This window comes from Heliangelus exortis, chromosome 11, assembly GCF_036169615.1.
Source record: "Heliangelus exortis chromosome 11, bHelExo1.hap1, whole genome shotgun sequence".
Taxonomy (NCBI): Eukaryota; Metazoa; Chordata; class Aves; order Apodiformes; family Trochilidae; genus Heliangelus; species Heliangelus exortis.
Genome location: NC_092432.1, coordinates 11,461,336 through 11,488,867, shown reverse-complemented (window position 1 = coordinate 11,488,867; position 27,532 = coordinate 11,461,336). Strand labels below are relative to the sequence as shown.

Sequence of the window (27,532 nt, the reverse complement as noted above, 5' to 3'; positions counted from 1 at the left end):
CCCCAGCCAACATCCAGGGGTAAGGGTGGGTTTGTAGCCAGGGTCCTCTTCCCGGGGCTGGGAATGTTTACCAGAGGGCCGACCACCCATGGGTGCCTGAGCACCCACAGGTACGGCTCGGAGGGTAAGGGCAGGTTTCCCCTGCTAGAATTCCCCAGGTTAATTGAATTAAGCCAATTAACAAGGGGCACAGAAAGCAGCTAATGTGAGCCCAGGTGATGTTTATGCCCAGCATACTGCCCTAGGAGAGGGTGGGTTCCTTGATGTCCCTTGATGTGCCCCCCCCCTCCCTGGGTCGCACCAGGACATGGATGTGTGTTCTGCTCCAACCCAGCCCTGGTGGCACTGCTGAACCCTCAGTGAACACATCCCAGAAGGGCTCAGGAATCTTCATGAGGGAGGTTGTAGTCAGGTGGGGGTTGGGGTCAGGCTCTTCTCCCAGGCAAGGGATGACAGGAGGAGAGGGCATGGCCTGAAGCTGCCCCAGGGGAGATTTAGGTTGGATTTCAGGAAGCTTTTCCTCATGGAGAAGATGCTCAGGCACTGGGATGGAAGTGGTGGAGTCCCCATCCCTCCAGGTGTTTCAGGAAAGGCTGAGGTGGCACTGAGTGCCATGGGCTGTCCGATGTGGTGGGGTTAGGTCTTGATCTCAGAGGCCTTTTCCAGCCTCAGTAATTCTGTGACTGTGATTCATTTCGAGGCCAATCAGCCTCTCCTGATCCTAATTAATTAAGGCTGGGGCTCTCTGGCTCAGGGTGGTGGGTGCTGAGGGCAACGGGGCATGGTGGCTAAGGGAGGGTGTTTAACTCAGGTCCCACGCACAGATTTTCAGAGGGATGCTTGGGAAAACTGAGCTGGCATGTCCTGCCAAGTCTCCCAGTGGTACTGGGGGGCTTTGGTGATATTTCTCCTTTTCTTCATATCCCCAGCTACTAGGAACCTGTTTATCTTAAAGCAGAAGTGAATGTTTTCTCAGAAGAGAAAAGGCAGGGTGCAAAGACCCATTGGGAAGGCAGGGTAACAGCTGTAGCCTGTCTCCCTCTTTTTTATTTGATTTAAGGGAGGGGTTGTCTTTTTCAGGTTGGTCAGGCCAGTTTGTGGTCAGGAATGAGCATGGGTGAACACTGCAAAGCTGCTGGGAGGAGGAGAGACCTGAACTGGGAAGCCCAATCTTCTCCTGGTCACCATCCCTTGGGGATATCACCCCAGCTGTCCCCATCCCTCCCCAAAGCAGCTCTGTGCAGAGGGAGGAAAGAAAAACTGGTTTTCAGGAGCTGAGTCAGCCAGAGTTTGCTCCTGGAAAGTCATCCCGCTTCTTCCCTGCCAATTTTCTTTTTGATTTTTTTTTTTTTTTTTCCTTTGCTTTTCTTCTTTTTCCTTTGAGCAAAATAAACCACCAGCGACTCGCAGAGGAATCACAGGCCCCACCAGTGGCTTTCTTAAGCCTTATCTGTAAGAAGCAGGCAAGGGGGTGGGGAGTCCAGGGAGGGGATGTCTTTACACCTCCCCGAGTTACCTGGTGTCATCCAGAGGCTTTTATGTCCTTGCTCCCCACGCTATCAGCAGCCAGCAGCTGGCCTGGGAATGGTGATCCCCCCCTCCTAACCCCAGCCTCCTGGAGGGGAAAGGAGTGGGAGATGTGGGGTCTCCATTAGGTCAAATCGGCTCCCATTAAGCGTTTTTCAATGCAATCCAATTAACTCTTAAATTGAATTGTAATGTGATGGCTAATATACCCCCTCAGACACCCCCCCAACCCCAGCCCAGGGTGCATGGGGAGGGAGTTCAGCCTTGGTTCAATCAGATAAAACCGGATTATTTGCTGCCTTTCTGCTGCATCCTGCCAAGGTGCTGAAAATCTCTCTGTTTTCCCAGCAGGATCTACAAATCCCCCCCGGGGGCTGTGGGTTTGGAGGTAGAAGGGGAAAACAAACAAACAAAAAATAAAAAAAATACCCAACAGTTGTCCCCTCAGATCCACCCTTCCACCATCCTAAGGATGGGTTTGGGTGCCAGCAGGTCCCAGGCACCTGATATTCAAACACCCCCCTCCCCTCCCTCCCCTTGCCTGTCCCTATGTCCCAAGGGGCTGGGGAAGGTTTATGAGGACACTGGGCAAAGCAAATGAAGTCTTTATTATCTCCTGATGGTTTAATGAGCTTCTGGTACAGAAAAGAGGGGAAAATGGGATTTTTTTTTTCCCCCCTCTGATCTTCCTAAGCTGCTGCAGCATTTTTTTTTCCCCCTCAGATATGTAAATCCGAGCTTATCCCATCATCAGAACAATTAAGGAATTGGGTTTAATACTCATCCAGGGACGTGTTATTTGTCAGGCTGGAGGGAGATTGTGCTGCAGAAGAGGCTGGGGCTCCAATGCCTCCCTGCCACCCCACAAGTGAAGCGAGTTGGCCCATCCTCAGCCCTCCCCTCCCCAGCCAGGCCTTGCTACGTTGACACCGCACCCTCTGACACCCCTAATTTTGGGCCATTTTGGCTCCCCACCTGCCTCCTGTGGAGGTTTGTTGCCAGCCTCTCCTTTGCTTGCTTTGCTCTGTCTGGAGATGAAGCGATTCCAGGATCAAAGTGTCTCAGAGCATTTTGTTAAGTAAATATTAAAATAATAATAATAAAAAAAAAAAAAACACCGTGAACTCAGCTTAAGCAAATATGGGAAGGAGGGAGGCAGCCAGCCGGGGTGGATGAAAGGCTTTAAAGTCAGGAGAAGCTACAGAGGCTCGGAAATTATGAGGGGGAAAAAATATATTAAAAAACAACTAGCAAGCGGCAGGAGTTTCAAAGCTTCCATCATTTCAGACATGGATTTTCAACCTTTCATCCCATATCCCTGCGGGAAGGAGAGGAGCAGCCATCTCCTGGTGTATTGGAGATAGGAATCTTCAGGGAAAATGTGTTCAAACCCCTCCAGCTCTGTCCCCCCCCCCCCGCCAGCTCCTGCTGGGACAAAGTGGGGTGGTTGGTGCCTGTCAGCGCTGGGACTAACAGCTGGGAATGGTTTATCCCCTCCTCCCAGAGCCTGGAAAAACCTCACAGGGCAGGCAGAGATGCTGTCACCCTCAGAGCTACCTGGAAGCTGTGGGACCCGGCGGTGGCTGCCACCGGGTCACCCCCGTGGGGTCCCTGCTGCCGGCAGGGCAGAGCCTGCACCCTCCTGGGTGTTTTTCGGCTGTCACGGGGCGGAGCTGCAAAGGGCAGGGTTGTGTTGTAGCAACAGCCGCACCGCCGGGACCTTCCCCCCCGCCGCTGCCAAAACCCTTTTGCTAGCGGAGAGCAAACCAAAAAAAACCACCCCATCTTGATTTCCCCTTGCGACCCCCCCCTCCTTCCCGCATGGCCGTAAATCCCCCGGGATAGCTGCGGAGCCTTGTTTGGGGCAGGCAGAACCCAGGGAGGCTCCTGCGGGCAGGGGGGATGCCGGGGGGGGCATCCCGGAGCCCCCCAGGAGCGGGGCTGAGGCTGTACTACAGGCCCTGCTCCTGCACTGTGAGCAGCGGGGGGATGGGGGGGGCTGTGGGACCTCACTGCTCCCCTCGGGAATGGGGGGGGCTCTCCCCAGCCTGCTCCTCAGCCTTGCCCACCGCTCCCGTGTCTCCATGCCAGCTCCACCGAGATGATGGGTCCCTTCCGGAGGCTGATGCTCTGGCCAGGATCCTGCCTGGAAAACTGCCCTTCCCGCAGGGAACCGGAGCGCCGCGGGCAGAGCAGAGGTAGGGGGTTTGCAGCACCACCCCCTTCCCCCTTCTCCTCCTTGGGTCCTTCTTCTCATCCTCCTCGGGATGGTTTATCACCTTCCTCCATCCCCCCCACCCAGCAGCTTCTCCTCCTGCTCCATCACCGTCCACTTTCACCCCAGCTCCTCTGGGCTCCAACCCTTCCTGTCCCCCTCCCGACCCCCCCCTTCCTGGTAAAGCTCCAACGGAGGATTCCTCAGCCAAGGCTTTGCTGTCATTTCCATGGGGAGCAGCTGGCCAAGGCTGCCTGTCCCCCCCACTCTCTGCTCCACAGGTCCCAGGAGGTCATGGGTGCCCCCCAGGAGCAGGTGAGTGCTGGGCAGACTGGAAGGGAGGGGGTGAGTGGGGGCCAGTGGAAGGGACAGCAGTGTCCCCAAGGCTGCCCTGGGGACAGAAGCTGCCCTTGGAGGTGGCTTTATCTTGGGCAGGGACCAGTTCCAGGGCAGATGGGGAGGAAGGAACCAGGCCTGTGGCATCACCTGTCCCCCCTCAACCCCCTTTTTCCCAGTGTGATACTTCTGTCCCCACTCCCCATGCCCTGGACCCCCCCTCCAAGGCCATTCCCAAGGCTGGGAGAGGGGGGATGGGGAGGCTGAAGGCTCAGGGCTCCTCCTGCCCAAGGACCCCACTGCCAGGCTCCTTCCCACAGCCAAGCCTGGCAGGGAGGGATTCGGGGGGGGGACTGCAGGACACCCCCCCCCCATGTCTGTGAGAGAGATCCTGTACCCCCCGGGGTACAGGGGTGGGAAGAGCTGGGGAAATGCAAGGGGAGAAGGGGGACTGCAGAGTGGAGAGGGGTGAGGTGGAGGGAAAGGAAAGGAAAGGAAAGGAAAGGAAAGGAAAGGAAAGGAAAGGAAAGGAAAGGAAAGGAAAGGAAAGGAAAGGAAAGGAAAGGAAAGGAAAGGAAAGGAAAGGAAAGGAAAGGAAAGGAAAGGAAAGGAAAGGAAGGAAGGAAGGAAGGAAGGAAGGAAGGAAGGAAGGAAGGAAGGAAGGAAGGAAGGAAGGAAGGAAGGAAGGAAGGAAGGAAGGAAGGAAGGAAGGAAGGAAGGAAGGAAGGAAGGAAGGAAGGAAAAGGAAGGAGAGCAGGATGGACGGATGGATGATGAAGAGAAGGATGGCTGAGCTCAGAAAGAGAGAGAAAATGGGATGTTTCTTGGCTCCTTCCTGGTGGGGTCTGACCTTCAAGACAAATATCCTCAGCTGAGCTCTTGGTGTGGGGTCACGAAGGGGGACGTGGGGGTGGGAAATGGGTGTCAGCAGCTCTGCTCTGGGCTGTCAGGAGGAGAGCAGCTACCGTCTGGCTCTGAAGCGGATGGCAGGGGACCTGCTGTCCCTGCGGCAGCATGTCACCAGCCTGGAGGTGGAGAACGGGCACCTGCGGCGCAGCCTCGCCCGGGGGGAGGAGCTGGGACAGACGCTGCTGGCTGATGGGGACCTGGATGTCATGACCAGGGAGGAGCTGCTGGACAGGCTGGGTGCGTGACGGGGAAGGGGAGGAGGGTGGAAACCGGGGCAGAGTGGTGGGGACCGTGCTGTCCCCTGGATCGGTGGTGAGGATGTGGCATGGGCTCTTGCAGCCACCCTCAAGCACAAGCTGGCAATTAGCACGGTGGAGATGAGGAGGCTGAAGGACCAGGTCCAGAAACTGCAGAACGAGCTGATCCGGGTAGGGATGGGGGTGGGAGTGGGCAGGGGGTGTCCGGGCAGGGGGGTGGAGGAGCCGGAGGGCAGCGGGGAGACCATCACGGCTCCCCAGAGCCCCCGGGACCCCCATCCCGAGGCTCTCCCAGCCCTACGAGAGATGCCCCAAGACTTGAGGGTCAGCATGGAGTCCCCCAGGAGCTTTACTCCTTCCTGCCACCCAGAAAAACGATCGGGAGAAGGAGCTGGTGCTGCTTCAGCAATCCCAGAGGCAGCAGCAAGCTGCTCTGAGGAGGTGCCTGGAGAAGGTGGCCAAGGGAAAGGGCTTGGAGCAGACGGTGCGGCAGCAGGAGGAGGTGAGAGAGGGGGACACAAGTGGCAGCCTGGGAGGCACAAGGCTCTTTGGGACCTTCTGGCCCATTCCAGCTCTCCATGGGTTCTACCCGGGGCCAGGGTCACAGTGGCTGGGGAGATGTGAGGATCACCCCAGCCAGGCATGGTGACATGGGTGACAACATGGGGACAGCTGGTGACATGGGGACAGCTCTGCTCTCCCACAGGTGATCAAGGTGATGGAGCAAGTGCTGCAGGAGAAGCTGGCTGGGGTGGGCACGAGCACACAGAAGCCAGCGGGTGCGTGCAAAAAAAAAAAAAAGTGACAAGGACCTTTGGGGGGGGACACCCAGAAACAGCTGCATGACTCCTTTTGTGGCAATCTCCTCCCTCTGCTTTGAACCAGAGGAGGTCCCGAGCCCCCTGTGACCCAGTCCTACACGTGGGGGAGGTGGGGACTTGTTCCCAGTCCCTCTGTCTGTGTGCTGGGGAGGTGAAGGACACATTCCAGTGCATCCCATCCCATCCCACAGGTGAAGCCCTCCCTGGGGAGGTCTATGCTGCGCTGCTGGCCGAGAACCGACGGCTGCGGGAGGAGCTGGCTGCCCCCCCCAGCCCCTCACCCCACGGGGCCCCACGGCCCCCAGCCCTGATGGTGAGACATGGGGGGCAGAGCTGTGGCACCCCAGAAAGCAACACCGGGGGTGTGGACACCAGCCACCCCCCAGGTGGCACCTCTAGCTCCGTGGGGTGATGGCCACCCTCGTGGCTTGATCCCTACCATGAGCAAGGGGTGGGAGGGGAGTGGGATGGGGTTATCCAGCACTGTCTGTACCTCTCCTCTCTTCTGGTGGCCCACAGGGTGGTTTTGGTGGCCTGGAGAAGCTGTCACTGCTGGCCAGGCTGGAGGAGGCACAAGCCCGTGGGCGAGTGCTGGAGAGGCAGGTAGGAGACCACTCTCCAGCACACCAGGAGATGGGGGGGGGGCTATGGGATGGGACCTGGTGGGGGGAGCACCTCTACCCCCCCTCCCAGCTTCGAGAAGAAGCCAACATGGTTCAGGTCTGTCCCAGCTGGAGCAGACAGCGAGAAAGTGGGGCCGGGAGAAGCAGGAGCTGCGGAAACACCTGAGGGAGCAGGAGCATGGCTTCCCCCAGGGACCCACCATGGTGAGACCCCCGGGGGGATGGGGACACCCCAGGGGGGCTGCTGGGGGAGGGAAAGCCCTCCCTTTGCACACAGGGTGGGGTGGGATTTAGGTTCTGGCATCCTGGGATAGTTCCCCCCCCCACAACCCAGAGCCCAGGGCAGTGAGGAGGAGGAGGAGGGGAGGGGATTGAAACCCTTCCTGAGACCTTTTCCCATTATTTCCCCCCTCAGAACCTTCTGGTGACCCCCAGAAGAAGAGCCCATCCCCTGCCCCCCCTGCCCTGACCCACTCCTGGTGGGACAGAGGGACTCCCAGAGGAGTCGGTGCTTTTCCGCGGGACGAAATCACAGAGCGAATCGCCGAGGCGAAGCAAAATGTTTCAAGGCGGGGGGGGGGGGGGGGGGGGAGGTGTCAGCGAGGGTATCTGCGGTCGCTGGGGATGACACGGGGACAGCAAGGCGGGGTGCACCCCTCCCCATCCTCCCCTGGGGGTCTCGGGGCCGGGGTGGCTCCGGGTTATCTGCCCGTGGCGTAAGCGCAGCCTTGAGCGGGTGCGAGCACGGCGGGGACGTGGCAGAGCCAAGGCCGCGGCCCTGAAATCATCTCAGCTGTCCCCTGGATGACACCCCTGGGGCCAGAGGCAAAAGCACGTGTGGGGGGGAGAAGGGGGGTGTCACCAAAGGTGGGGTTCCTCACGCCTGGGCCTTGAGGGGCCGTAAGGTCAGGTAGATGGGTTTGTCCGGAATGAGGATGAGGTCAAACTTGGTCCCTACTTCCACCGCTCGCATGGTTTCGATCTTGAAGTTCTCCAGGATCTGGGATGGTGGAGAAAAGAGCAGGTGGAGAACACCAGGGGTGGCACCATCCCAGGTTCCTTCCAGAGCTCCAGGTCCCTCCGCAGCGGGATGCTCACGTGCATGAGGAAGAGCTGCATCTCCAGCTCGGCGATCCGGCGGCCCAGGCACTGCCGGGGGCCAAAACCAAACCCCAAACCCTTGAAGTGCTTGGGGCCAGCTGCCAGCCAGCGCTGGGGGATGAACTGCTCCGGCTTGGGGAAGACCTCAGCATCCCTGCCCATGGCATAGAGACCCACCTGTACCAGTGTCTGGGGGGAAGGAGAAGCCCGGTGGAGCCGGATTAGGATGCTGGGACCAGCCCCGAGGCTGCTTCCCCCATGTCACACCCCCCCCCCATGCCCCGGGTCCCACCTCTGCTCCCCACAAAGCAGACTGGGGTAAGGAGGGACCCCCGTGGCCATCCTCACCTTGGGAGGGATGCAGTAATCCTGGAGGATGACCTCCTGCGTGGTGTACCTCTGCAGGGTGACCGCCACGGGGTGCAGCCTGCAGGGGGGACACAGCCCACAAACCTGATCTTGGGGACATCCTGGCCCGGCCACGTCCCACCTCGACGTGTGACATCCCAGCAGTGTCAGAGATGTGGGGAGGGAAGAGGCCAGGGGTGGGTTTCAGCAGGGACTTCTCCTCACCTGAGTGTCTCCTTGATGGCAGCTTTGAGCAGCCGGATGGTTTTCAGCATCTTCACCCTGTCCCCCCCTGCCTCCCGCTTGGCAGCCAGGACCTCAGCCCGCAGCTGCTCCTGGACCCCCGGGGACCGGGCCAGCTCAAACATGGCCCACTGCAGAGTCATAGATGTCTGGGGAGCAGGAGAGCAAAGCTCAGGGCCCGCCAGGACCTTCTCCTCACCCACCAACCCTGCCCGCTCCTCACCGTGTCCACCCCGCCTGCCATCATCTCGGTGACACTGGCCTTGATGTCATCCAGGGGCAGCTTGTCCTGCATGATGAGGCTGCAGAGGATGCCCATGTACTCCTTGCTGCTCTTGCGTTGCAGCCGCAGGTCCCGGTAGACGTTCTGGATGCATTTGTCAGCTGAGGAGAGACACGGAGACATGGCATGGCCTCGCTCCCGCAGGAGGAGGAAGGCACCAGATGTGGCACCTCTGAGACGTTGCTGACTTTTCCATGAGCGGCTTTTCCATGAGAGTTGTCCCTGCTGCAGGACCTGGGTGGGGGACACCAGAGGGGGACAACCTGCAAGGTTGTCCCGGGTGTCGAGAGCTCTCTAAGCCCTCCAGCTCCTCTGGGAGAGTTGCTCCCCTCAACTTGATGCCCACCATCACTCCTGGCTGGTGCCTCACTCAGCTCCATCCCACAAGCCCCAGTGGGGCAGATGCCACATGGAAACCCTTCCTGGCCTTAGTGGCCCTGGGTAGTGGGACTCAGGAGAGCATCTCAGTGGTGGTGAGAGGAGGCTCTGCCCTGAAGCCTCAGAGGGACTGACACAGGGAGGTGCGTGCAAGGCTCACCCTGGGAGAAGATTGCATCCCAGGCCCAGACATGGTCCCTCCAGGTCTTGGCATTCAGGTGGCGGAGGAGGGCAGGGGGCAGGTAGAGCATGGGCGAGGTGGTGTGGAACATCAGGGCGACGGCATCGATGAAGCGCTGAGCCTCGGGGTCCACGAAGTCCTGCAGCAGCCCCAGCCTCTCTCCGTACAGCACACGGCACACGGCTGGGAGAACAGCACCCACCAGAGGACTCAGACAGGAGTGGGCTCATCCCCATCCCCTCCACCCTCCCATGGCCAGCTCCAGCCTGTCTGTGGCTACTGGGATCTGCCATGGCCTCCTGCTCTCTCTGAGCATCCCGGCCACGTGGAGCAGAGTTGGTGACCACCAGCCCATGAGAGCCTGGAGAGAGGACACCCCTCCAGACCCTGGAGGGTCTTTGCTTGCCCCTCTCCGGAGGTGAAGCCAGGGCAGGGCAGCAAGGTGCCCATCTCGGGCGCCCCAAAGAGGGGGATTTGGGGGTGTAGGGGAGACGTCTGTCAGACACTCACACTCCAGGGCAAAGCGGAAGAGCTCATGGGTGAAGTCAGCCGTCCAGTGCTCCCGGCCGCTCTTCCCCGCCTGGGCTCGTGCCCGCCGGACAAAGTCCTCACCCACCTCACTCAGCAGGGGCACGAACCCCTCCACAGCCAGGGGTGACAGCACCTCCTTGTTCAGCATCAGGCGGTCGGAGCGCCAGGCCTGCCCTGTCCTGAGGGACACCAGACAAGGTGGGGGGACACATCAAGGTCACCAAGCCTCCAAACCGTGGATAACGTCACCCCATAAAGCCTGGGGACAGCCAACGGTGCCACCGCCCTCCTGCTACTCCAGCGTCCCCCCTCCCGTGTGCCACGGCTTTTGCCACAGGACCTGGGAGCCCCTTTTTTAGGGGGTGCCCCCCACTCACTTGAGGAGCACCCCGTAGGGTTTGTTGCGGTAGTCCCGGTAAGCCACCCAGGGGGGCACGCTGAACCGCTCCGGCAGTGTCCCCTCAGCCTGGAACAGGGTGGCAGCATCCCGGGGGCTGATGATGTTCACGCTCTCATAGACACCCAGCTTCTCCCTGCCAGGGGGGCAGAGGGGGACTCAGATGTAGGGCTGACCCCCCCACACATCCCCACCCTCCCCGTACCCCCTCGCAGCCCCTCACCTCCCCACATCAACAAACTTTTGCCAGTGCTCCCAAAACCCTGCCCAGAGGTCCCATCCCCCCCGGAGGCAGGAGCTCAGCACCCAGCAGGATCAGGTCCGCAGGGCTCAGCAGGGGGTTCTGTGACACAGATACCCTCCCCTCCTCCACCGCCCCCCCCTCCCCCGGTCCTCAGATGTCTGGGGATGGCAACTCCAGATCTTTGGAGATCGCTGGGGTGGGGGGGAGCAGAGCACTTCCATCCTCCACCCTTGTGAGTCTCCCCTCTCCCCCCTCACCGTGGCATTGAGCCTGGCCAGTGCTCACAGCTCGGCCATGGATTGCTCCCCTCTCACCTGAGCTGGGCTGGGAAGAGCTGGGTGGGGGGTTTGATGGAGGGCAAGGGGGTTCAGGAGGAGGGGAGCAGGGGGGATGCTGGAATTGGGGGGGTAGCAGGGGAAATGCCAAAACTGGGGGGCAATGGGATGCTGAAGCTGGGGGGGGAGGGAGGGGGGGGCGCAGGGGGAATGCTGGAGCTGTGGGAGTGCTGGATCCAAGGGGCAGTGTGGGGGGGGTGTCAAAGCTGGAGGGCTGGAGGTGAGGAGCAGGAGGGGGGTCTGGAGACAGGGGCAGGGGTGGTGCCAAGGCTGAGGGGCAAGGGGTGCTGGAGCTGGGGGGGGGGGCAGGGGGAATGCCAAAGCTGGGGCGCAGGGGGTGCTGGATCTGGGGACCAGGGGGGTGCTGGAGCTGGGAGGCAGGGGGGAAGATGCTGGAACAAGAGCCCGGGGGGAGGATGCTGGAGCTGGGGAGTCAGAGGGGGAGACGCTGCCTCACCTGTAGATGGGTCCGAACTGCTGGAACTTGCGGGCCATGATGTGGTGGAGGTGGTGCAAGCCGCCCTCCCGCCAGAAGCGGTAGAGGTTGAGCCATCCCCCTCGCCAGTCGCCCGGCACCTGCTCGAAGGGGCGAGGAGCGGATGGGACGGGGCCCCCACGCAGCGAGGGGGCAGCCCCCCGATCCCGGTGGCATCCCCTGGCTGGGACACACGGAGGTCCCCTCAAGGCGCCCGTCCTGGGAGCAGCGCGGGCCAGCATGGGAGCGGGTGGGGGGAGGAGGGGGAGGGTGGCCTCGCTCTTATCCCCTCGCTCAAGGCAAGATGCTCTCGTCACGGCCGCCCCAGGGACGCGGGGATGGGCACCGGGCGTTTCGCCCCGCCGCTGGGTCGGACTGACATTGGGGCAGGGATTGCTGAGCATCATCCCCTTTGCCAGGTGACGGACAGAGCTGGGGGGGGGTGACAAAGGGTGAGGCTGGCGGGTGGCCCCTGCCACCCCGGTGGAAAGGAGAGATGCCACCCCATCTGCCAAGGAGAGAAATGTTTGGGCTGCAAAAGAAACGATCGAAATGCTTTAGGGGGCAAAATAAACTGTGTTAGACTTCATAAAGCTCAGGTCTGATGGGGGGACAACCCTGGGGACTGTCTGGACACTGCTGGGGGTGACAGGTTGCCCCTTCCAGGCTCCCCTGCCCCAGAGCATCAGCCAAAACACCAACTCCAAACACTCCCCCCTGCACCAGGAAGAAAGGCTTTGTGGGGCGTCACAGTTCCCACAGAGCCAAGGACAAAGGCTCCAAGCCCAAAGCGTGGTGACAGACACCTTCTCTTGTCCCCAGGCCCAGTGACACCCACTCCAAACCAGTCAGCGATGGGGGGTGGGGGGAAGATGGCAGGGAGGAGGTCACCGGGGAGAGAGAGGGGGGCGTCCCAGGGCTTTTCTGGGGTATCTCTTTGGTGTGTCCTTGAGGACCCCTGGGGTGTCCCTGGAGCGTCTCTGAAATCCCTGGGGTGTCCCTGGAGGCGGGGGAGGAGGATTCCAGGCAGGTCCCTGGGGTGACACCATCCCCCGGCCCTGAGGGTCTGGAGGAGGAGCCCCGGGAGGGCTGTGCTGGGCTGCTGCTGGTTTTATACCTCGCCGAGGTTGGTGTTTTTCCCCGGGAGGGAGGAAGCGGGCCGGGGGATGCTGAGCCGGGCCCGGCTCTGGCTGCCGGATCGGCGGCGGGCACCGGGGGGCGCGCGGGTCCCGTCTGCTGCCACCGCTTGTCCCCTCCCGCCCCGCCACCGCCCGACTGTCCCCTCCCAGGGCACACGGGCTGTCCCCTTTTGCCCCGTGGCCCTGTCCCCTCCTAAGGCACGGGTTCTGTCCCCTCCTGCCCCATGCTCCCTGCAGTCTCCCGAGGCACCAGCTTTGTCCCCTCCCATATTCCCTGTCCCCCCCACGAGCAAAGGCTCTGTCTCTGTCCCCTCCAAAGGCAAAGCGTCTGTCCCCTTCTGCCACATGCCTCCTGTCCCCTCCTGAGCCGTGTTCCCTATCCCTTCCCAAGGCACAGGGTCTGTCCCCTCTTGTCCCAGCCATCACTCCCTGCGTGAGGACACCGACCCTGGGTGAGCACCCACAAGGTCAGTGTGAGCTCCAGAGCAGCCCCACACCCCGAGGACACGGTGGCACAGTGCCACCTCCTCCTGTCCTTCACCCCTGCACTGTCACCACCCTGGGTGGCACTTGCTCCGTCCCCTTTGGATGCAGGGACAGGGTCAATTACAGAGCAGTTTGGGTGCCTGTGGAAACACAGGGGTGAGACTAGGAGGGACATGAGTCTGGGTGTCACATCTGCACCCCCTCTTTCCAGCCTCTCTCCAAGACGATGGGCTCTGTCCCCTCCCCCATCTCTAAGGGGTCCCATGCCCATCCTCCCTGGGGCTTCTGCTCTCCTCGCTCCGTTCCTGACTACTCTGGAAGGTCCCCAGATTTTTGGAGCACCCCATCAATACTGTTGCCACCCCAGCACAGAGAGAAGGGGATGGTTTGTGTGTCCCCCTCCCTCCCACAGCCCCCGAGCTCGCTGCTCACAGAGGAAACCACTGCAGTGGGCATAGGAACCCACAGGTTTGGGGGACCCAGATGGAAACTGGGGGGGCAGGAAACAGGTCGGGGAGGTGCTCAGGAACCCACAGTGTCACTCTTACCCCAGGCAGCAAAAATGGGTGGTTCTTTGCTGGTTTGCCCCCACCCAGTGATGAGGGGAGTGGGTGGTGCAGGGCTGGGAGGAGGTGTTTTGCCCCCTCCACTTGCCCACAAAGCTTCCTGAGGCACTTGGGTGACATTATTTACTGATGAGATGACCCAAAATCGAAAGTCTCTCCCCTCCTTGGTGGCCTTCTCAGTGCCACCCACGTGGAGGACAATGAGAGTCCCTCCAGACAGGTTTCCTTTCCCCAAGAGGTGACACCCGTGGGTGGCTGCTCTCACTTTCCACCCATGGGGCTTTCCTGCTGTGGTGCCACCTCCAGACAAACCACCCTGCCCCTTCCCACCTGCCCCTGGGAAATCCCACCCCCCAGAGGCTGCTGAGAAACCCCCCAGCAAGAAACTCTGAGCCAGCATCATCACAGCCCCAAGCCCCACGAGACTTCAACCCCCCCCGGAAAATCCCCATCCTCCACTTGGAGTTGGGATTTTTCCTGCAGGGCTTTAGCAGGGAGATCCATGCTGTGTCACCAGGATGGAGCAAAGCAGACGGGAAATCCACAGATGGAAAAAGGGCAAAGATCTGACTGTGTTCCTCTCTTACCTTAAAATCGCGGCCTGGGTCCCTCTGTGGCCATGTCCTGCTCCCCCTCGGCCCTTGGGAAGGTCGAGGGGTTTTGTGTATTTTCCAACAAGCTTTTTTCTTTTCTGCAGGGATTTGATTCTTGGGGTGTTCTGCTGCCTGCCCTGGGAGCTGGGAAGGAGGTGAACGTGTTCATTACAAGCTTTCAGCTCCTGCCCATGGGCAGGTGGTTGGGAAAACTTCAGTAGTAAAACTCTTTGCCCAGAAACCCCCCTGTGATTCAGGTTGGGGAGGGAAAAGGACTCATTTTCATACTGTTCTGTTCAAAAAGAGAAAACTTACAACTGTAGCTGTGATCAGGCAATTCTCACTGGAGGGTTTCCCCCAGGAGCCCAGGGGATACCCAGAGGGGCTCAGAGAAGGACAGAGCCAGCCAGGACCAGCTTTAATTTGAAACAAGGGCAATTCCAGCTCTTTTTTTCTATTTTCCTGCTCTATTAGACTGGATGACATCTCACCCACGAAGTATGGAGGCCTGGGTTTCAAAATTGCCAGGCTGATGCCTGTTTTTTGGGGCATCATCGAGTGCTGTGTCGTCCTGCTGGGAGAGGTCCTTTGGTTGCTGTCACCATTCGGGGATCTCTGAATGGAAATTCATGGCTGGGGTGGGGAAAAACATAGGCACGTGGGGCAGCTGAGAGGAAGAGCACAGCCCTGTGGGAGGAAGGCATGCTGGTTTACCTCGAGTTTAACTTCCCCCAGCATCTCCTAGGTCATGTAATTTCTTGTAAGCAGCTGCATTTCTCACTTGTGTTGCTGGACCCGATTCCGATCAGTGTCACAGTGTCACCCACCCCACGTCTTTCACATCCCAGCGTGGACCAAAGGCAAAAGGAGCTCAAAGGAATGCAGGGATAGAGAGACACCTGGTTAAGCCATCAGATCCCCAGGATTAAGGGGGAAAAAAAAAAAAAAAAAAGCTGCAGGGCAGCAAACAGCTCCTGTAACACAAAACTGCCACATCACAAACTGGCACGTTTTTTCCCCAAAATGGGAAAAAAAGGTTGAAAGAAGAGGAGCAACCAGGAGGCAGCAGGTACCCAATCCAGACAGGTGAGCTCACTTTGTGGCTCCTCTTCATGTCCCATGGGAAGTGGGCAGGACCCCAGCTGCACCAGGTGGGGTGGGAAGGATGGGCAGGACACCCATGGGTGAGCTGGCCTGGGCTGAGGGCACACAGGAATGTCCCTGTCCCTGGGATCCCAGTGCTCCTGAAACCGAGGGTGGTTTCCTGCATCCTCATTCCAGGTTCCAGCCATCTCCTCCTGGGCTTGCTCTGTGCCCCAGTCCCACCAGGACAAGCTGCCCAAGGGGATGCTACAGCTAAAACAACCTCTGGGAGAAGCCTACAGGCAGTAGAGGGATTTTTCAGGAGTTCCCACACTGGATTCAGGCTGACACAGGATTTCCTGGGTCTATTGTCCTCTTCCAGCAGCCCCCACAGCCAACGGTGAGGTCAAAGGCAGAAATATCCCCCCAAAAAACGGTGCTGGGAAAAAAAACCCCAACAAGTGCTGTCAGGGGGATTGTTGCTCTTTTCACCCTCCACCCAGGGCGGGGGAAGTGACCGCAGTCCCTGACCTTCCTGTGGGTGCCTGCTCCCCCCACAACACTACTCCCAAAATAACTCCCTGGGACAATGTGCCCATAGACAGGAGGAGGGTGGCAACACTTCAGCATTCCCCTCCCCAGGCAAAGTTTTTTCCCCTGAAACCCAAGATAAAACCCAAGATAAACCCCAATGCCTGCATTCTCTCAACAGCCCCATGGTTTTTGTGCTCATTGTGTTAACAGGAAGCAACTGAGGGAAACATGGCTCAGAATAAGCCTGAAATGCTTGGTTTTGGGTGGTTTTCGCAGGAAATATAGCAAAAAATTCCATCCTGGATGTCCCCAGGGAGCCGGGACAAAGTGGGCAAGGACCTGCAGCCCTGTGCGGGCTGGGGGATGGGAAGGTCCCGGTGCTACCCCGGCCTCCTCCCTGCCAAAATTCTCACTTCTGGTTTCAGCTCCTCCGAAACCCTCCTGCCTCCCAGGCCAGTTTCTCCTTCAAGATGCCACTGCCACATATGCCACCAGCGGGAGCTTTTCTGCCAAAAACCCAGGGTTAAGAAAAGAAACACGGCAAGAGGAAGTTTCACTTTCAGCTGCCAAACCCCGCGGCAGACCCGGGACTTGCAAAACCCTCCTGCAAATCCGGACTCGGGACAGAGGTGATTTCCAGTCCCTCTGCATCCCCCCCCGCTGGTCGCTCAGCCCCTCCCAAGCTCTGCAAACAGAGCTGGCTCTGGTGAATCGCTGAGAAACAGGGCTGGAGCTCGGGGCCTTTTTATTATTTTCCCCCATCGGGTCCTTTTCCCCCAAAATCAAGAAAAAAAAAAAGAAAAGAAAAAAAAAAAGAAAAGAAAAGGGAAAAAAAAAAAACGGAAAAAAGAAAAAGAAAAGAAGGAAAAAAGAAAAGAAAAAAGAAAAAAGAAGAAAAGGAAAAAAATGAAAAAAAAGAAAAAAGGGAAGGAAGGAAAAAAGAAAAAATAAAAAAAGAAAAAAGAAGAAAAGAAAAAAGGAAAAAAGAAATAAGAAAAAAGAGAAGAAAGAAGAAAAGAAAAGAAAAGAAAAGAAAAGAAAAGAAAAGAAAAGAAAAGAAAAGAAAAGAAAAGAAAAGAAAAGAAAAGAAAAGAAAAGAAAAGGAGAAGAAAAAAGAAGAAAATAAAGAAAAAGGGAAGAATAAAAAGAAAAAAAAGAAAAAGAAAAGAAGAAAAAAAGAAGAAAAAAAGAAAAAAGAAGAAATAAAAAAAAAAAAAAAAAAAGGAAAAAAGAAAGAAAAGAAAAAAGGAAAAAAAAAGAGAGGGGGGGGGTGGTTGGAAAAGAAAAAAAGAGAGAGTGAGGTGGGGGAGTTGAGCGCCGCTCCCTTTCACAGGCTGTCAGCCAGGCAGCCCGGGGGTTGGTTCCCAAAAATCCATTCCCGACGTCAGAGCCGAGGATGCGCGGGAGCAGCGCGCTGCCTGCCCCGGCACTCGCAGGCAGAAGGTGCCGAGCTGGCTCCGCACCCAGCGGGCCCCACAGCCGCTATTTATAGCCCTCGCTTTCCGCAGGCGGTGGGCGGTGATGAGCGGGGTGCTGTTCATACCCACTCCCGTGGGTTTTTGCGGCAGGAATTTGCCCGGATCCGAGCTCCCGAGGGTGCCGGTCTCACCCGGGAGGGCAGAGATGGAAAAGGGTGGAGGAGAAAGGAGACCCCGGCCACGGTCACGGTCACATCCCTCGGCTCCCGGAGCAAAACCCAGCACTCGCCTGCTCTTTTCCACTCTTTATTTCAAGCGATCACATTCTCACTTTGGTCACAGCTCTGAAAGGTTTCGTTTGTTTGTTTTTTTTTGGTAGCTGTTGTTTGTTTTTTCACTTCTCTAATTTGAACCCACTTTCTAGAATGTTATAAAATTATACAAGTAATGACCAGTCGATAATAAATAGGTTATTTGTTAGCTCACAAAGTTAAAGTGCTTTGAGAAGGGATGTAAGAAGCTCTATCCTAGATCCGGGGGGGTGTTGAGGGGGGGGGGGGGGGTTAATCTCAGAAATGTAGTGCAGTAGGAAGCTCTGGCCCGTTGTCCATAGTCTGCGGTGACAAGAGGCACGGGGCAGCTCTCTCCATTGCCAAAAAGACCCCTCGGGCTCTCCTGAGTGTCTCTGAGCAGGCACAAAGCAGGAGCTGTGCTGCCGTGCCAGGTTATTGGAAGCATGAGATAAGATGCCCCGCTCCATCACCCTGCCCGAGGCTGGGGAGTTTCGGCTCCGGAGAGGGCTGGGAAAGGTTTGGACAAAGGTGTGGGATCATCCCCTCGCCCAGGGGCGGAGGGGAACGTCCCGGTTTTCACAGTTTCGTCTTTTGCGGAGACCTCAAAAGCCCAAGGGAAGCAAACCCTGGGTGCCTTTCCTGTCCCCTCGGGGGGAGGGGGAAAGGCAGATCTGCTGCGGGTGGCGGGGACAGTCCCAGTCCCCCCCCGAGCCCTGAGATGGGCAGCGAGCCGCCTCTGGCCCTGAGGAAGCCCGGTGCCGGGAGCAGGGGCTGCCTGCTGCCCGCCCATAAATGCCCTTTAGCTGCCTGCAGAGGAGTTGTGCGTTTAAAAACTTGGACCCGGAGCCTCCCCGGGGTTTGGTTTGGATTCTGCTTCCACCTCCCCTTCCAGCTGTCCCTGCCCCGTGCCCCAAATCGAATCATCCTCGGCGGCTTTTTTTTCCATGCAAAACGCTAACTTTGTGCCTGCCCTTGCCTGCAGGTTTCTAGCACTAGTTCCCCAACTCCCTCCCCTACCAAATCAAAGAAACCCAAAGTCCTTCCAGAGCCCGATTCTCCATCCCAGAAGGAGACTCACATGTGCCACCGGGAGCGGTCCAGCTGCTTGCCAACCCAAATCTACGTCAGCCACCGAAAAACTTAGAGGCATCAGTCCCCGCCCAGAGCGGAGCACGGGGCAACCAGGTAGAAAGGCCGAGGGCTGGCTCCTCCTCTTCATCACATGCACGTTCCCAAAGAGAGGAGTGGCCGTGCCCTGAGGATCAGTGCATGCATGTAGGCAAAGTCCCCTGAACGTCCACACCCGGCGTGGGCTCAGGACGATAACCAGTACAGAGCCACCAGCGTGGGGAGAGGCTGACACCACTCCCATCCTGCTGCTGCTGGGTCCAGGGAATGTCCCCCACCTCCTAGGGCCCCCCTTCCCTCCCCGTTCCATCCAGCATCTTCTTTACCACGACTCTTCCACCAAGGAAGGCCAAAGGTGGAGGGGTTGCTGCCCAGGACCCCTTCTGGGACATCCAAGATCAACGTCCAAGGAGCGATGAAGAGAACGGGAACCTCTCCTCAGGAAGAGGACAGCAAGTGCACAAGGAGTGGCAGCAGCCGGGACGGTGGGAAGACAGTCCTGTTGGATTCAGTGGAAGAGCTCCACCAACACCAGCATCAGGAGCAGCTGCAGCCCAGAGGCAAACATCATGGTGGCCTGGCCCTTCTGGGACATGAACCTGAGCTGGTTGACCAGGCGCTCCTTCACCAGAGCCTGCTTAAAGCCATCCTCCTCTGAAATGCAGACGTAGTGGCCATAGTGAACGTGGCTGACGTTCTGGATGAAATGGAAGCAGTCCTGCTGGGGGTGGGTGGTGTTGCAGGTCTTGATGAGACTGTTGTTGTGGTACCAGTTGTAGGTGGCATAGTGGGACTCGATGGGACAGTTGAGGTAGTAGCGGGAGAAAGGGACGACTGTGATGTTCTGGTAATCATCTAGAGATGATGGAAGAGATGGAGAAAGGTGGGATGAGACAGGTGTCTCCCAGACCCACAGATTTCCCCCACAAGACTGGAGGAAATAACAGTCGGGTCAACAGGGACACGTTCCACAGGGCCTGACCCATGCCTGGGTGGTGTCCATGGGACTCTTCTCCCTGGCCAGCAGCACACTCAGAGTCTGAGCCCTCTCACCCAGCTCAGAAAGGCATCATCCAGCCATTGACTCTCAGTTGAGACTTGCTCAGTGTCCCAGTCTCAGCATGGTCATTTCCATTTCCCCAGCAATGAGCTGCAGCATTCAGCACAGCCCGTACAAAGAACCCATCACTCTGCCCCAAACCAACAGCCTACACCTCCAAACCTTCCCATACCTTCTTTCATATCTCCTTTCTGGCACTCTCCTCGCCCCAGGTCCAGGTTCAGGTTCTGATGTACCTCCCTGGCAGAGAACAGATATTAACAAAGCACCGGTGCCAGGGAAGCAGCACTGCAGGGTTAGGAAGGGGATCACTCGTAGGAGATGGATCAGGTATGGAAGAAAGGTTAAACACCCTGTTTGGGGAGGGCAAAACACCACCCCACACCCCCCTCAGAAGGCCGAGGGAGAGCCAGCAGCTCATGTTTCAGCAGCATGACAACCAGCACGTTGCCAACAGCCAAAGAAGGGAACCATCTTGTTCACCAAGAAGTGAACAAGAAGTTCACCAGAAGTGCTCAGGAACCACCCATTCCATCCCTCCATCCTCAGAGCAGGGGTGCTGAGGGAGGGATGGATCTCTCCAGAGGCACCATTTTGGGGGAGAGCACAGGGATCTGCACTGCTCCTGCCTGGACAGGATGGGCACAAACCTCTGCCACGGCATCAAAACCTCAGGCAGCCCTGGCCAGGAAGGGGAACACTGAAGCTCTGGGGTTCTTCTCAGGCCAAAGCCAGCAGCTGAAGGGGAGGGGGAAAAAGTGAGTGTGGGTGCCACGTACCGGGTCAGGTAAACCGACTGACAGGTGCCATTGTACCACCCGCAGTAGGGGTCCCGTGCCAGCAGGCAGCTGTCACAGTTGTTGCGATACACCCTGCACATGTCCATGGGGATCTCCAGCACTTTATCTGCTGAGCCAACGTAGAGCATGGCCTGCAGGAGGAAAGCAGAGGGGCTCATCATCCCCACTGCCACTCGGCAGGTGTCCCAGCACAGCCCCCGCGGCTGCACGGTGACACTGGGGTGGATTTCACCACAAGCAACACAGTCAGACGTCCCCATCACGAGGAGGGAAGCAGCCATCCTTCCCCTGGTGTATAAATAAGTTTGTTCCATTGGTGACAGCAGTGTTGTCACCTCCGGAATGGAGCAGAGACACTGCCTGACAGCTCATCTGCCAGCAAGGCAGGAGGACACTGAGAGGGGAAATTGCAGGGGGAGGAAAAAACTGTGCTGGGATTTGACCCCCATGAGCAAACAGCCTCATTCTTCCCTCGCCTCCAGAGGATGGGAGGTGTCCAGAAATCTCCATTGCCCTCCAGCCGACAGATTTGCTCAGTCAGGGGGAGCCCAGCTGTGAAGAATTAGCAAAACATGCCACAGAACCCCACACAAACCCACCCAGAGGTTACTTCCAGCCCCAGAGGCTGTCATTAAACTCCCTGGCCGTGCCTCCTCTGCTTCCCAAGGAGCCTGATCCACTGCTTTCCTCTCTGTGGAGCAGGCAGAGACTCACCCTGTTGTGGTCCAGGATCATGGATTGGATCGGGTCTTTTTTCGGGAAGACCTGGAGCTCCATGATGTTCTGCACCCCATCCGGCAGCTCCACGATCTTGTGGATGGATCCCTTGTCTGGAAAGAGAAGAGAGGAGAGCCCTGCAGCAACGTGTGGACACCAGGGCAGGGGGACAAGGGTCTTCCCCCCATGGCCCCTGGGGACCTGGCTGTGCCTGCTGTGACCCCCCCACACCTCAGCAGGATGAACCCCCTGCTCTGAGCCCCCAGCCTCATCTTCTGTGAGCCTCATCTCAGCCCTTGCCTGAAGCTGAGACTTGAAAGGGTTTTTCCTCTCTGTTTTTCTGATGAAACTGATTCCCCTCCCCAGTTAAACTGGCAATTTAAGAAACCCTGTATGGCAGAGGAATGGAAAGATGGGGTTCAGGAACCCCCATCCTTTACTCTCTTTTACTACTTGGCTGGTTCCCCCTTCCCAGATGGTCACTTATTTCTCCATCATCTGGCCAGGGGGAGGTGAGAGGCATCACCCCAGGGCAGGCAGGGTTTAGGACCCCCCAGTGCTGCCCTGCCCAGCCCTGCAGCTTGCAGCAAGCTCCTGCTGGGACCCTGCGAGGTGTTAGCTGCATTTCAGCTCAGCCTTCAGCAAGATAAGAACAACCTGAGCATGTGTGGGCCCTGATCCAACCCAGGCCACCTACGGAGAGCTGCCTGCAGCTTTTAATCATGGATTGGGAGACAAAAAAAAAAAAACAAACAAAACCACTCAGAAAGTCCCTCCACAAGTGCCAGTGAACAAACCCCAGCACAGCAAAAAGGGATATGCACAGCTTTAGGGAGCACAGCTGGGCAGGAAAGAGAGGGGAAGCACAGGATTTGGGACCTTTGCACCTTCCTAACCAAGCTTGCCAACTTTTCACTCTGCTGTCCCATCCACCTGCAGCTGAACAGCCCTGACCCAGCCCTGCAGCATCTCCGGTCACTTCAGGACCTCCAGAACCTTGCCCAGCAGGCTGGGTCCCCAGGAGGTCTGCACTGCTGCACCAGAGCAAGCAGGGACAGGAGAGGATGGAGCAGGTCCCTCTGCAAAGGATTTGTGCTTGACAGTGTGGAGCTGCCCCTGGGGAGAGCTCTGCTGCCTCTTCCTCTTTGGGCAGCCTGGGCCAGAGCTCCCTCACCCTCACAGCCAAGAAGTTTCTCCTCATGTTGAGGTGGAGCTTCCTGTGTTCTAGCTTAAACCCATTATTCCTTCTCCTGTTCCTGGGCACCACTGAAAAGAGATTGGCCCCTTCCTCTTGCCCCCCACCCCTCAGATATTGATGGACATTCAGCAGACCCCCCCCTCAGCCTTCTCCTCTCACAGCTAAACAGCCCCAGGGCTCTCAGTCTTTCTTCCCAGCAGAGATGTTCAAGTCCCTTCATCATCCTCCAAGCTCTCCCTTGGACTCTCTCCAGTAAGTCCCTGTCTCTCTTGAACTGGGGAGCCCAATACTGGATCCAGTGTTCCAGGTGTGGTCTCAGCAGGGCAGAGTAGAGGGGGAGGAGAACCTCCTTAGATCTGCTGGACACACATTTCCAGATGCCGCCCAGGATATCATTTGCCCCCTGGGCCACCAAAGCCCACTGCTGACCCAGTACTTCAGGCGTACTGGGACCTGGCAGCTTTTTTCTTCTTGCCAAACACATCCTAAGCTGGGAACACAGCCCCTTGCTGTGGTCTCCTCTGGTCCACTAATGTCCCCTGCCCTCTGTGGGAGCTGCAGAGGGAAGGGTTCCCAGTACCTGTAGCCAGGTAGAGCACATTGTAGTGGTGGCCATTGCCTGCAGCCACCCTGTGCACCCCAATCTTCTGGTAGCGGTGCTTGTTGTGGAACAGAGGGCTCTTGGTGGGGGAGAGGGGCTCCACACGGTCCTCCACCTCTGGGTGGCTGTCAGCTATCTTGAAGGTCTCACTAGGGGTGTGCTGGCCAGAGGAAACACACTGGGGAGAGGGGACAAAAGGCACTGTCAGAGTCAGGCAGGGGGATGAGGCTGGAGGGCAGGAGAGCAAGGCAAGGGCACGGGGAAAGGTGGCCAGGCATGGCATGTAAGCCTGCTCTGTGGGCAAACACCAGTCCTGTGGCCACTGGGATTGTGCCCATGCCAAGTCCCACCACCCCAGAAGTGTCCTGGGAGGAGACTCAGGTACCACCATCCCCCAGCAGCATCCCCAGACCAGGTCAGGGGTGTCCCCATAACTGTGGGGCTGGGTGAAGCCAGCACAAGGCAGGAGTTTGCCCTCTAGCTCCACACAGGAGAGCTCCCAGCTCTGCCTTCAGCACTGAGGTGAGGCAGGTGAGGACTTGTCTCCCCTTGCTTTCCAGGATGGTGTTGGACCTTATCCAACCTCCTTTTGTTTTCCAGCAAGGAAGCTCAGGTCTCCCTGGGGTGTGTACAACCTTCCTGGCTGCCCCAGTGACATTTCAGGGTCCAGCTCCCCTGGCTTCAGATACACCTGAAAAACCTTTTCTCCTTCACTCACTGACCTGCCCAGGCTTGATCTCTGGGTTGGGCCCATTGTAGCCTTTGAGTCTGGATGTCCTAAACACGTTGTCAATGTCCTCAAAGGAATAGACACAAACAGCAGAGCTTCCCCTGCAGGCAACAAGACCAAGAGGAGGTCAGGGAGGTGTTGGCCATCATCCCACCCACACGCCTGCCAGGGAGATAGAAAGGCTGAGGGAAAGGGTTTGCCCCCCCAGGACAGGACGTGCCCCCCATTTTGCAAAGCTCCCCGCTCACCAGGTGTTTGTGAAGAGCCCGTAGACTTTGGATTTCCTCCAGTTGCTGGCAGGGACAAAGAAGACATCTTGCAACCAGTTGAAGTTGCCCTTGGTGACCGGGTCAACACAAATCAAGCTGGCCTTCAGGAAGGTGGTCCACTTGGAAGCAGAGAGAGAGCTGGTTCCCCCTTTGTCTTCCTGAGGGATGGGGAAAGCAAGGAGTCAGGGGGTGGCAGAGAAGGACACAAAGTCCCCTGAGTGCTGCTTCCTTCCCTCATGGGGCCGTGGTTGCAATTTGTGCTGGACACAGTGTGGATAAGGCAGAGATGTTCCTGTTCCTGCTGATCCCACAGATCCAAGGCACTGCTCCCACTGATCCTGCTCCTCACCCCACCACTCAGCACAAAGAGTTGGGAAGGGACCCAGCTGGGACAGTTAACCCCTGGGAGAGCCCAGACCAGGTGATATCCCTATGAGGACCATCATGATGGTTGAGTTCTTTGCCATGAGGGCAGTAGAAAAACCTAATAGGTTGCCCAGGCAGGTAATTGAGGCCTCATCCCTGGAGATATCCAAGGTGAAGAGGCTTGAGGAAGCTCTGAGCAACCTGATGTAGTTAAGGGTTGATATAGTTGATCTTATTACAGGGGGGTTGGACTGGATGACCTTTAGAGGTCCCTTCCAACCCAAATTATTCTATGATTTGGTGTCACACTCAGCAATAAAACTGAGAGGAGGAAAAGGAAGAAGGGGATGTTCAGAATGATGGCCTTTGTCTTCCCGAGACACCACCATGCTGGATGGAGCCCTGCTGAGGGGAAGTGGGGAATTAATTCCTTGTTTTCCTTCACTTGAGCGTGCAACCTCTGCTTTACCAACTAAACTGCCTTGATCTCAAGCCAGAAGTTTTCTAAGTTTTATCCTTCTGATTCTCTCCCCCATCCCACCATGGTGGGAGTGAGCAACCAGCTGGGCTTAAACTGCACCAGCCCTTTCTGACACCTCAGCTGTGTGCAAGCTAAGGACAGGTTTGATTGGAATGTGCTGGGTCACATTTGTAGCTGTCATTACCCTTCAGCTACTCACATCCCAGACCCCCCCTTGCTTGCCCTGGGGCTTGTTTGCCTTGCAGCACAGGAGCCTGATGCCTGTTAGTGGCTGCTTTTTGCTTTGCTTGCTGGACTCTTTCTCATCTGACTTTGCCAGGCCTGGGGACACTTTGGTACCAGCAGCAGCCACGTGCCTGGGCTGGCAGACATCCAGGATATCCCTGCCAGCTCCTTGCACCTCAAGCCCAGCATCCTGGGATGCTCTGGGGATATATTTGATGCTGGTCACTGCAATAATCATGGACCTCTTTAGCATCCCTCCCAATAATCACAGACCTCTTTAAAGACAGAACTGGTTTTTCTCTCCCCTACAGGCAAGGTGGGAACCAGAGCATGAGGAGATATGTCCATAACCCACTCAAATTCGGGTGGCAAAGGAAAAAATGGAGCCAGAGGGGCTGAAGCATGAGGCAGTAACAGCAGGGAGCTGGCAGGTCCATTTGCCACCTCTGGAACACTCCTGCCTCCCCCCAGATGCTGTTCCCATGGTACCTTACACAGCTGGGCCACTCGGGAGATGTTTCTGGGGGCCTCAGGACTCTTGTCTGGGTTATCTTCACGGAAGAAGTAGTAAATCTTGTCCTGGTGAGGCTCTTCATGGATTAATGTAGTGGCTTTGACAAACTGAGGGTCTGAAAAGGTGAGTCAGCTGTCAGAAAACTTTAGCCTGAACATACCAGTTCCAGCTGAAAAGCCACCTGCGGGGACCAAACCAGCATGTCCTGTCACCCTCTGAGACAGTGAGGACCCAGAAATAACATCTGTGCTGCAGGCAAAGGACAGTACAAGCTCCAGACCTGACCTCTGCATTGCACCAGCAGCTGCTTTTCAGGTGCCACCTTCCTAGCAGGTCCCTGTCCCCTCCCTCCCACCCAACGATGCTCCTCCTGGTGACACCCTGCTGCCACCACAGACACCCTCAGCAGCAGGGGCAGTGGGTGTCCCCAGGGCAGGGGGGGATCAGCCTCCTCACCCTGGGTCTGTCAGGTTTGTTTCCCTGTGCCTTGGTGTCACTTTGATCTGATGTCCCCTCTGGCCAGGGGTCTCTGGTTCCCCATGGCACTGGGGCTCAGAGTCTTTTCTATTCCCCCACTCTGCCCCATGCTTCAAGGTCCCACCCTGACTGGGGATTTGGAAAGAAACAGTGGAAGCTGGGCTTCCCCTTTCCCCCACCACACTGCAGCTCAGGAGCACTTTTCACAACCAGGTTTCTTCCTTCCAGCACCTCCCAAGGGACTTGCTGCCCATTTCCCCACCTCCTCAGCCTGAGCAAGAGGAACTCACCAGCTGGGTTGTGCCAGAAGCAAAGAGGTGAAATCCCCCCAGGCTGGTAGCACAGACCAGCAATGCAGATGGAGATTTCACTGTCCCTCTTCCCAGCTCCAGGAGGGACCAAACCCAAGCAAAAAGCCCTGGAGCTACACCCCAGGCGGGCAGAGAATATGCACCCCCCAAGCTCTGCTGTGTCTGATGGGTCAGACTGAGTCAGAGTCCAATTCCTCTGCCTGGTGGGGCAAAACTGGAGGTCCCAGGCTTCAGGAGCTGCCCCAGACTCACTCTGCATCACGGTGTCACTGGTGTAGAGCTCCCCACCACCCCTCACACGTCGGAACCGGGGTATCTTCCCATTCTGCTGGCTCTTCTTGATGGTGGAGTAGATGTCATTGCCTGTGGGATGGGAAGCCTGGTTTGCAGTGGGCTGTCTCCCCAAGAGGCAGAAAGGTTTGTGAGAAGAAAACAAAGAACCATTCTTGGTTCTGAGCCCACGTGGGCTCAGGGACAGGCCAAGAGAACTCAGAGGGATGCTGGACACGGGTCCTGACCCCCCCTCCTCACCACCTGGGGCTGAGCAGGCCTGGCAGAACTCCCTCAGGGACCCACTTGGGTCCTTTTCCTTACAGAGCAGCAGGGATAAATCCTTGCTTTGCCTCTGGAAGACAGCCCCATCCCTCCTGCCAGCTCCAAAGCTGCAGGGAGACTGCAGGACCCTCCTTCCCTGCTGTTGCCACTATCTCCTCCTGCCCCATGCCATGCTCTGTCCTAGATGATGTGCATTTTGCTGAGACACAGGGCAGCAGCAGGAGAGCAAATCAGGAGCTGGAGGAGAGGGATGGAGCAGTCCCAGGAGTCCAGGAGCAGACTCAGAGTGCCCCTTGTCACCCCAGAGAGCCTGCACAGCACCATGACTGGGAGGACACCAGCTGCAGACCAGACTTACCATCAACCATGACCAGGGTATTGGAGTCAGGGGTGAAGGGAGCAATGCCTCTCCCATCCCACGGAGTGCTCTCCTTCCTCCGTGTCTGGGGAGGGACAGAAACAACCCCTTAGAGCTGTGGGAACTGCAGGGGAGCCAGGGGCCTGCCTCCACCCCTGGGGCAGGAAGAAAGCAGCCCAAACATGAGGAGGATACAGCCCATCCTCAACCCTGCTTGAAGCAGGAGGTGAGGAGACAGGGGGGCTCGTGAAAAGTGAGCAGAGAGGTGGCACATCCAGACCTCTGCTTGTGTCAGCAGCCCCAAGGAGATGGAATTTGGGCATTGCAAAGCACTCAGAGAAGAAGCAGGGGATGAGGGCAGTGTTCTAGAGATGGCAAGAGCAGAAACCAACCTCACAAGTGGTTTTGCTCTGGTCCCATTACCAC

At 57.6% G+C, this 27,532-nt stretch overlaps 3 protein-coding genes across 6 annotated transcripts in view; 1 reads left to right on the top strand and 2 right to left on the bottom strand.

Annotated features, from left to right (window-relative positions):
• CCDC33 (coiled-coil domain containing 33) overlaps window positions 1–7,408 on the top strand; it is a 37,507-nt gene extending 30,099 nt beyond the window's left edge. Inside the window, exons 14-24 of the mRNA XM_071755274.1 lie at window positions 3,373–3,501; window positions 3,619–3,725; window positions 4,024–4,057; window positions 5,029–5,224; window positions 5,327–5,415; window positions 5,615–5,746; window positions 5,951–6,023; window positions 6,257–6,378; window positions 6,585–6,668; window positions 6,772–6,892; window positions 7,104–7,408. Coding sequence (XP_071611375.1) covers window positions 3,373–3,501; window positions 3,619–3,725; window positions 4,024–4,057; window positions 5,029–5,224; window positions 5,327–5,415; window positions 5,615–5,746; window positions 5,951–6,023; window positions 6,257–6,378; window positions 6,585–6,668; window positions 6,772–6,892; window positions 7,104–7,408 — 1,392 coding nt within the window. The remainder of the gene's footprint in view (window positions 1–3,372; window positions 3,502–3,618; window positions 3,726–4,023; window positions 4,058–5,028; window positions 5,225–5,326; window positions 5,416–5,614; window positions 5,747–5,950; window positions 6,024–6,256; window positions 6,379–6,584; window positions 6,669–6,771; window positions 6,893–7,103) is intronic.
• On the bottom strand, window positions 7,056–11,615 carry CYP11A1 (cytochrome P450 family 11 subfamily A member 1). 2 transcript variants are annotated; one of them, XM_071754577.1, is made up of 9 exons: window positions 11,187–11,615; window positions 10,131–10,286; window positions 9,733–9,932; window positions 9,202–9,405; window positions 8,604–8,764; window positions 8,363–8,529; window positions 8,138–8,216; window positions 7,787–7,978; window positions 7,056–7,688 (listed from the first exon to the last, which is right to left on the bottom strand). In XM_071754577.1, the coding sequence occupies exons 1-9, from the start codon at window positions 11,609–11,611 to the stop codon at window positions 7,566–7,568; spliced, it is 1,707 nt and encodes a 568-aa protein (XP_071610678.1). In that variant the 5' UTR covers window positions 11,612–11,615; the 3' UTR covers window positions 7,056–7,565. The 2 variants fall into 2 exon arrangements, with proteins under 2 accessions (XP_071610678.1, XP_071610677.1); XM_071754576.1 differs by having other exon boundaries at window positions 7,056–7,978.
• A 5,793-nt stretch (window positions 11,616–17,408) lies between these two features.
• Window positions 17,409–27,532, bottom strand: part of SEMA7A (semaphorin 7A (JohnMiltonHagen blood group)) — a 37,345-nt gene continuing 27,221 nt past the window's right edge. For all 3 annotated transcript variants that reach the window (XM_071754572.1, XM_071754573.1, XM_071754571.1), the window contains 10 exons: window positions 27,107–27,191; window positions 26,446–26,556; window positions 25,381–25,520; window positions 23,799–23,977; window positions 23,543–23,651; window positions 22,800–22,998; window positions 21,019–21,134; window positions 20,284–20,435; window positions 19,677–19,744; window positions 17,409–19,299 (listed from right to left, as the gene is read on the bottom strand). In XM_071754572.1, coding sequence (XP_071610673.1) covers window positions 18,953–19,299; window positions 19,677–19,744; window positions 20,284–20,435; window positions 21,019–21,134; window positions 22,800–22,998; window positions 23,543–23,651; window positions 23,799–23,977; window positions 25,381–25,520; window positions 26,446–26,556; window positions 27,107–27,191 — 1,506 coding nt within the window. In that variant the 3' untranslated portion in view covers window positions 17,409–18,952. The remainder of the gene's footprint in view (window positions 19,300–19,676; window positions 19,745–20,283; window positions 20,436–21,018; window positions 21,135–22,799; window positions 22,999–23,542; window positions 23,652–23,798; window positions 23,978–25,380; window positions 25,521–26,445; window positions 26,557–27,106; window positions 27,192–27,532) is intronic.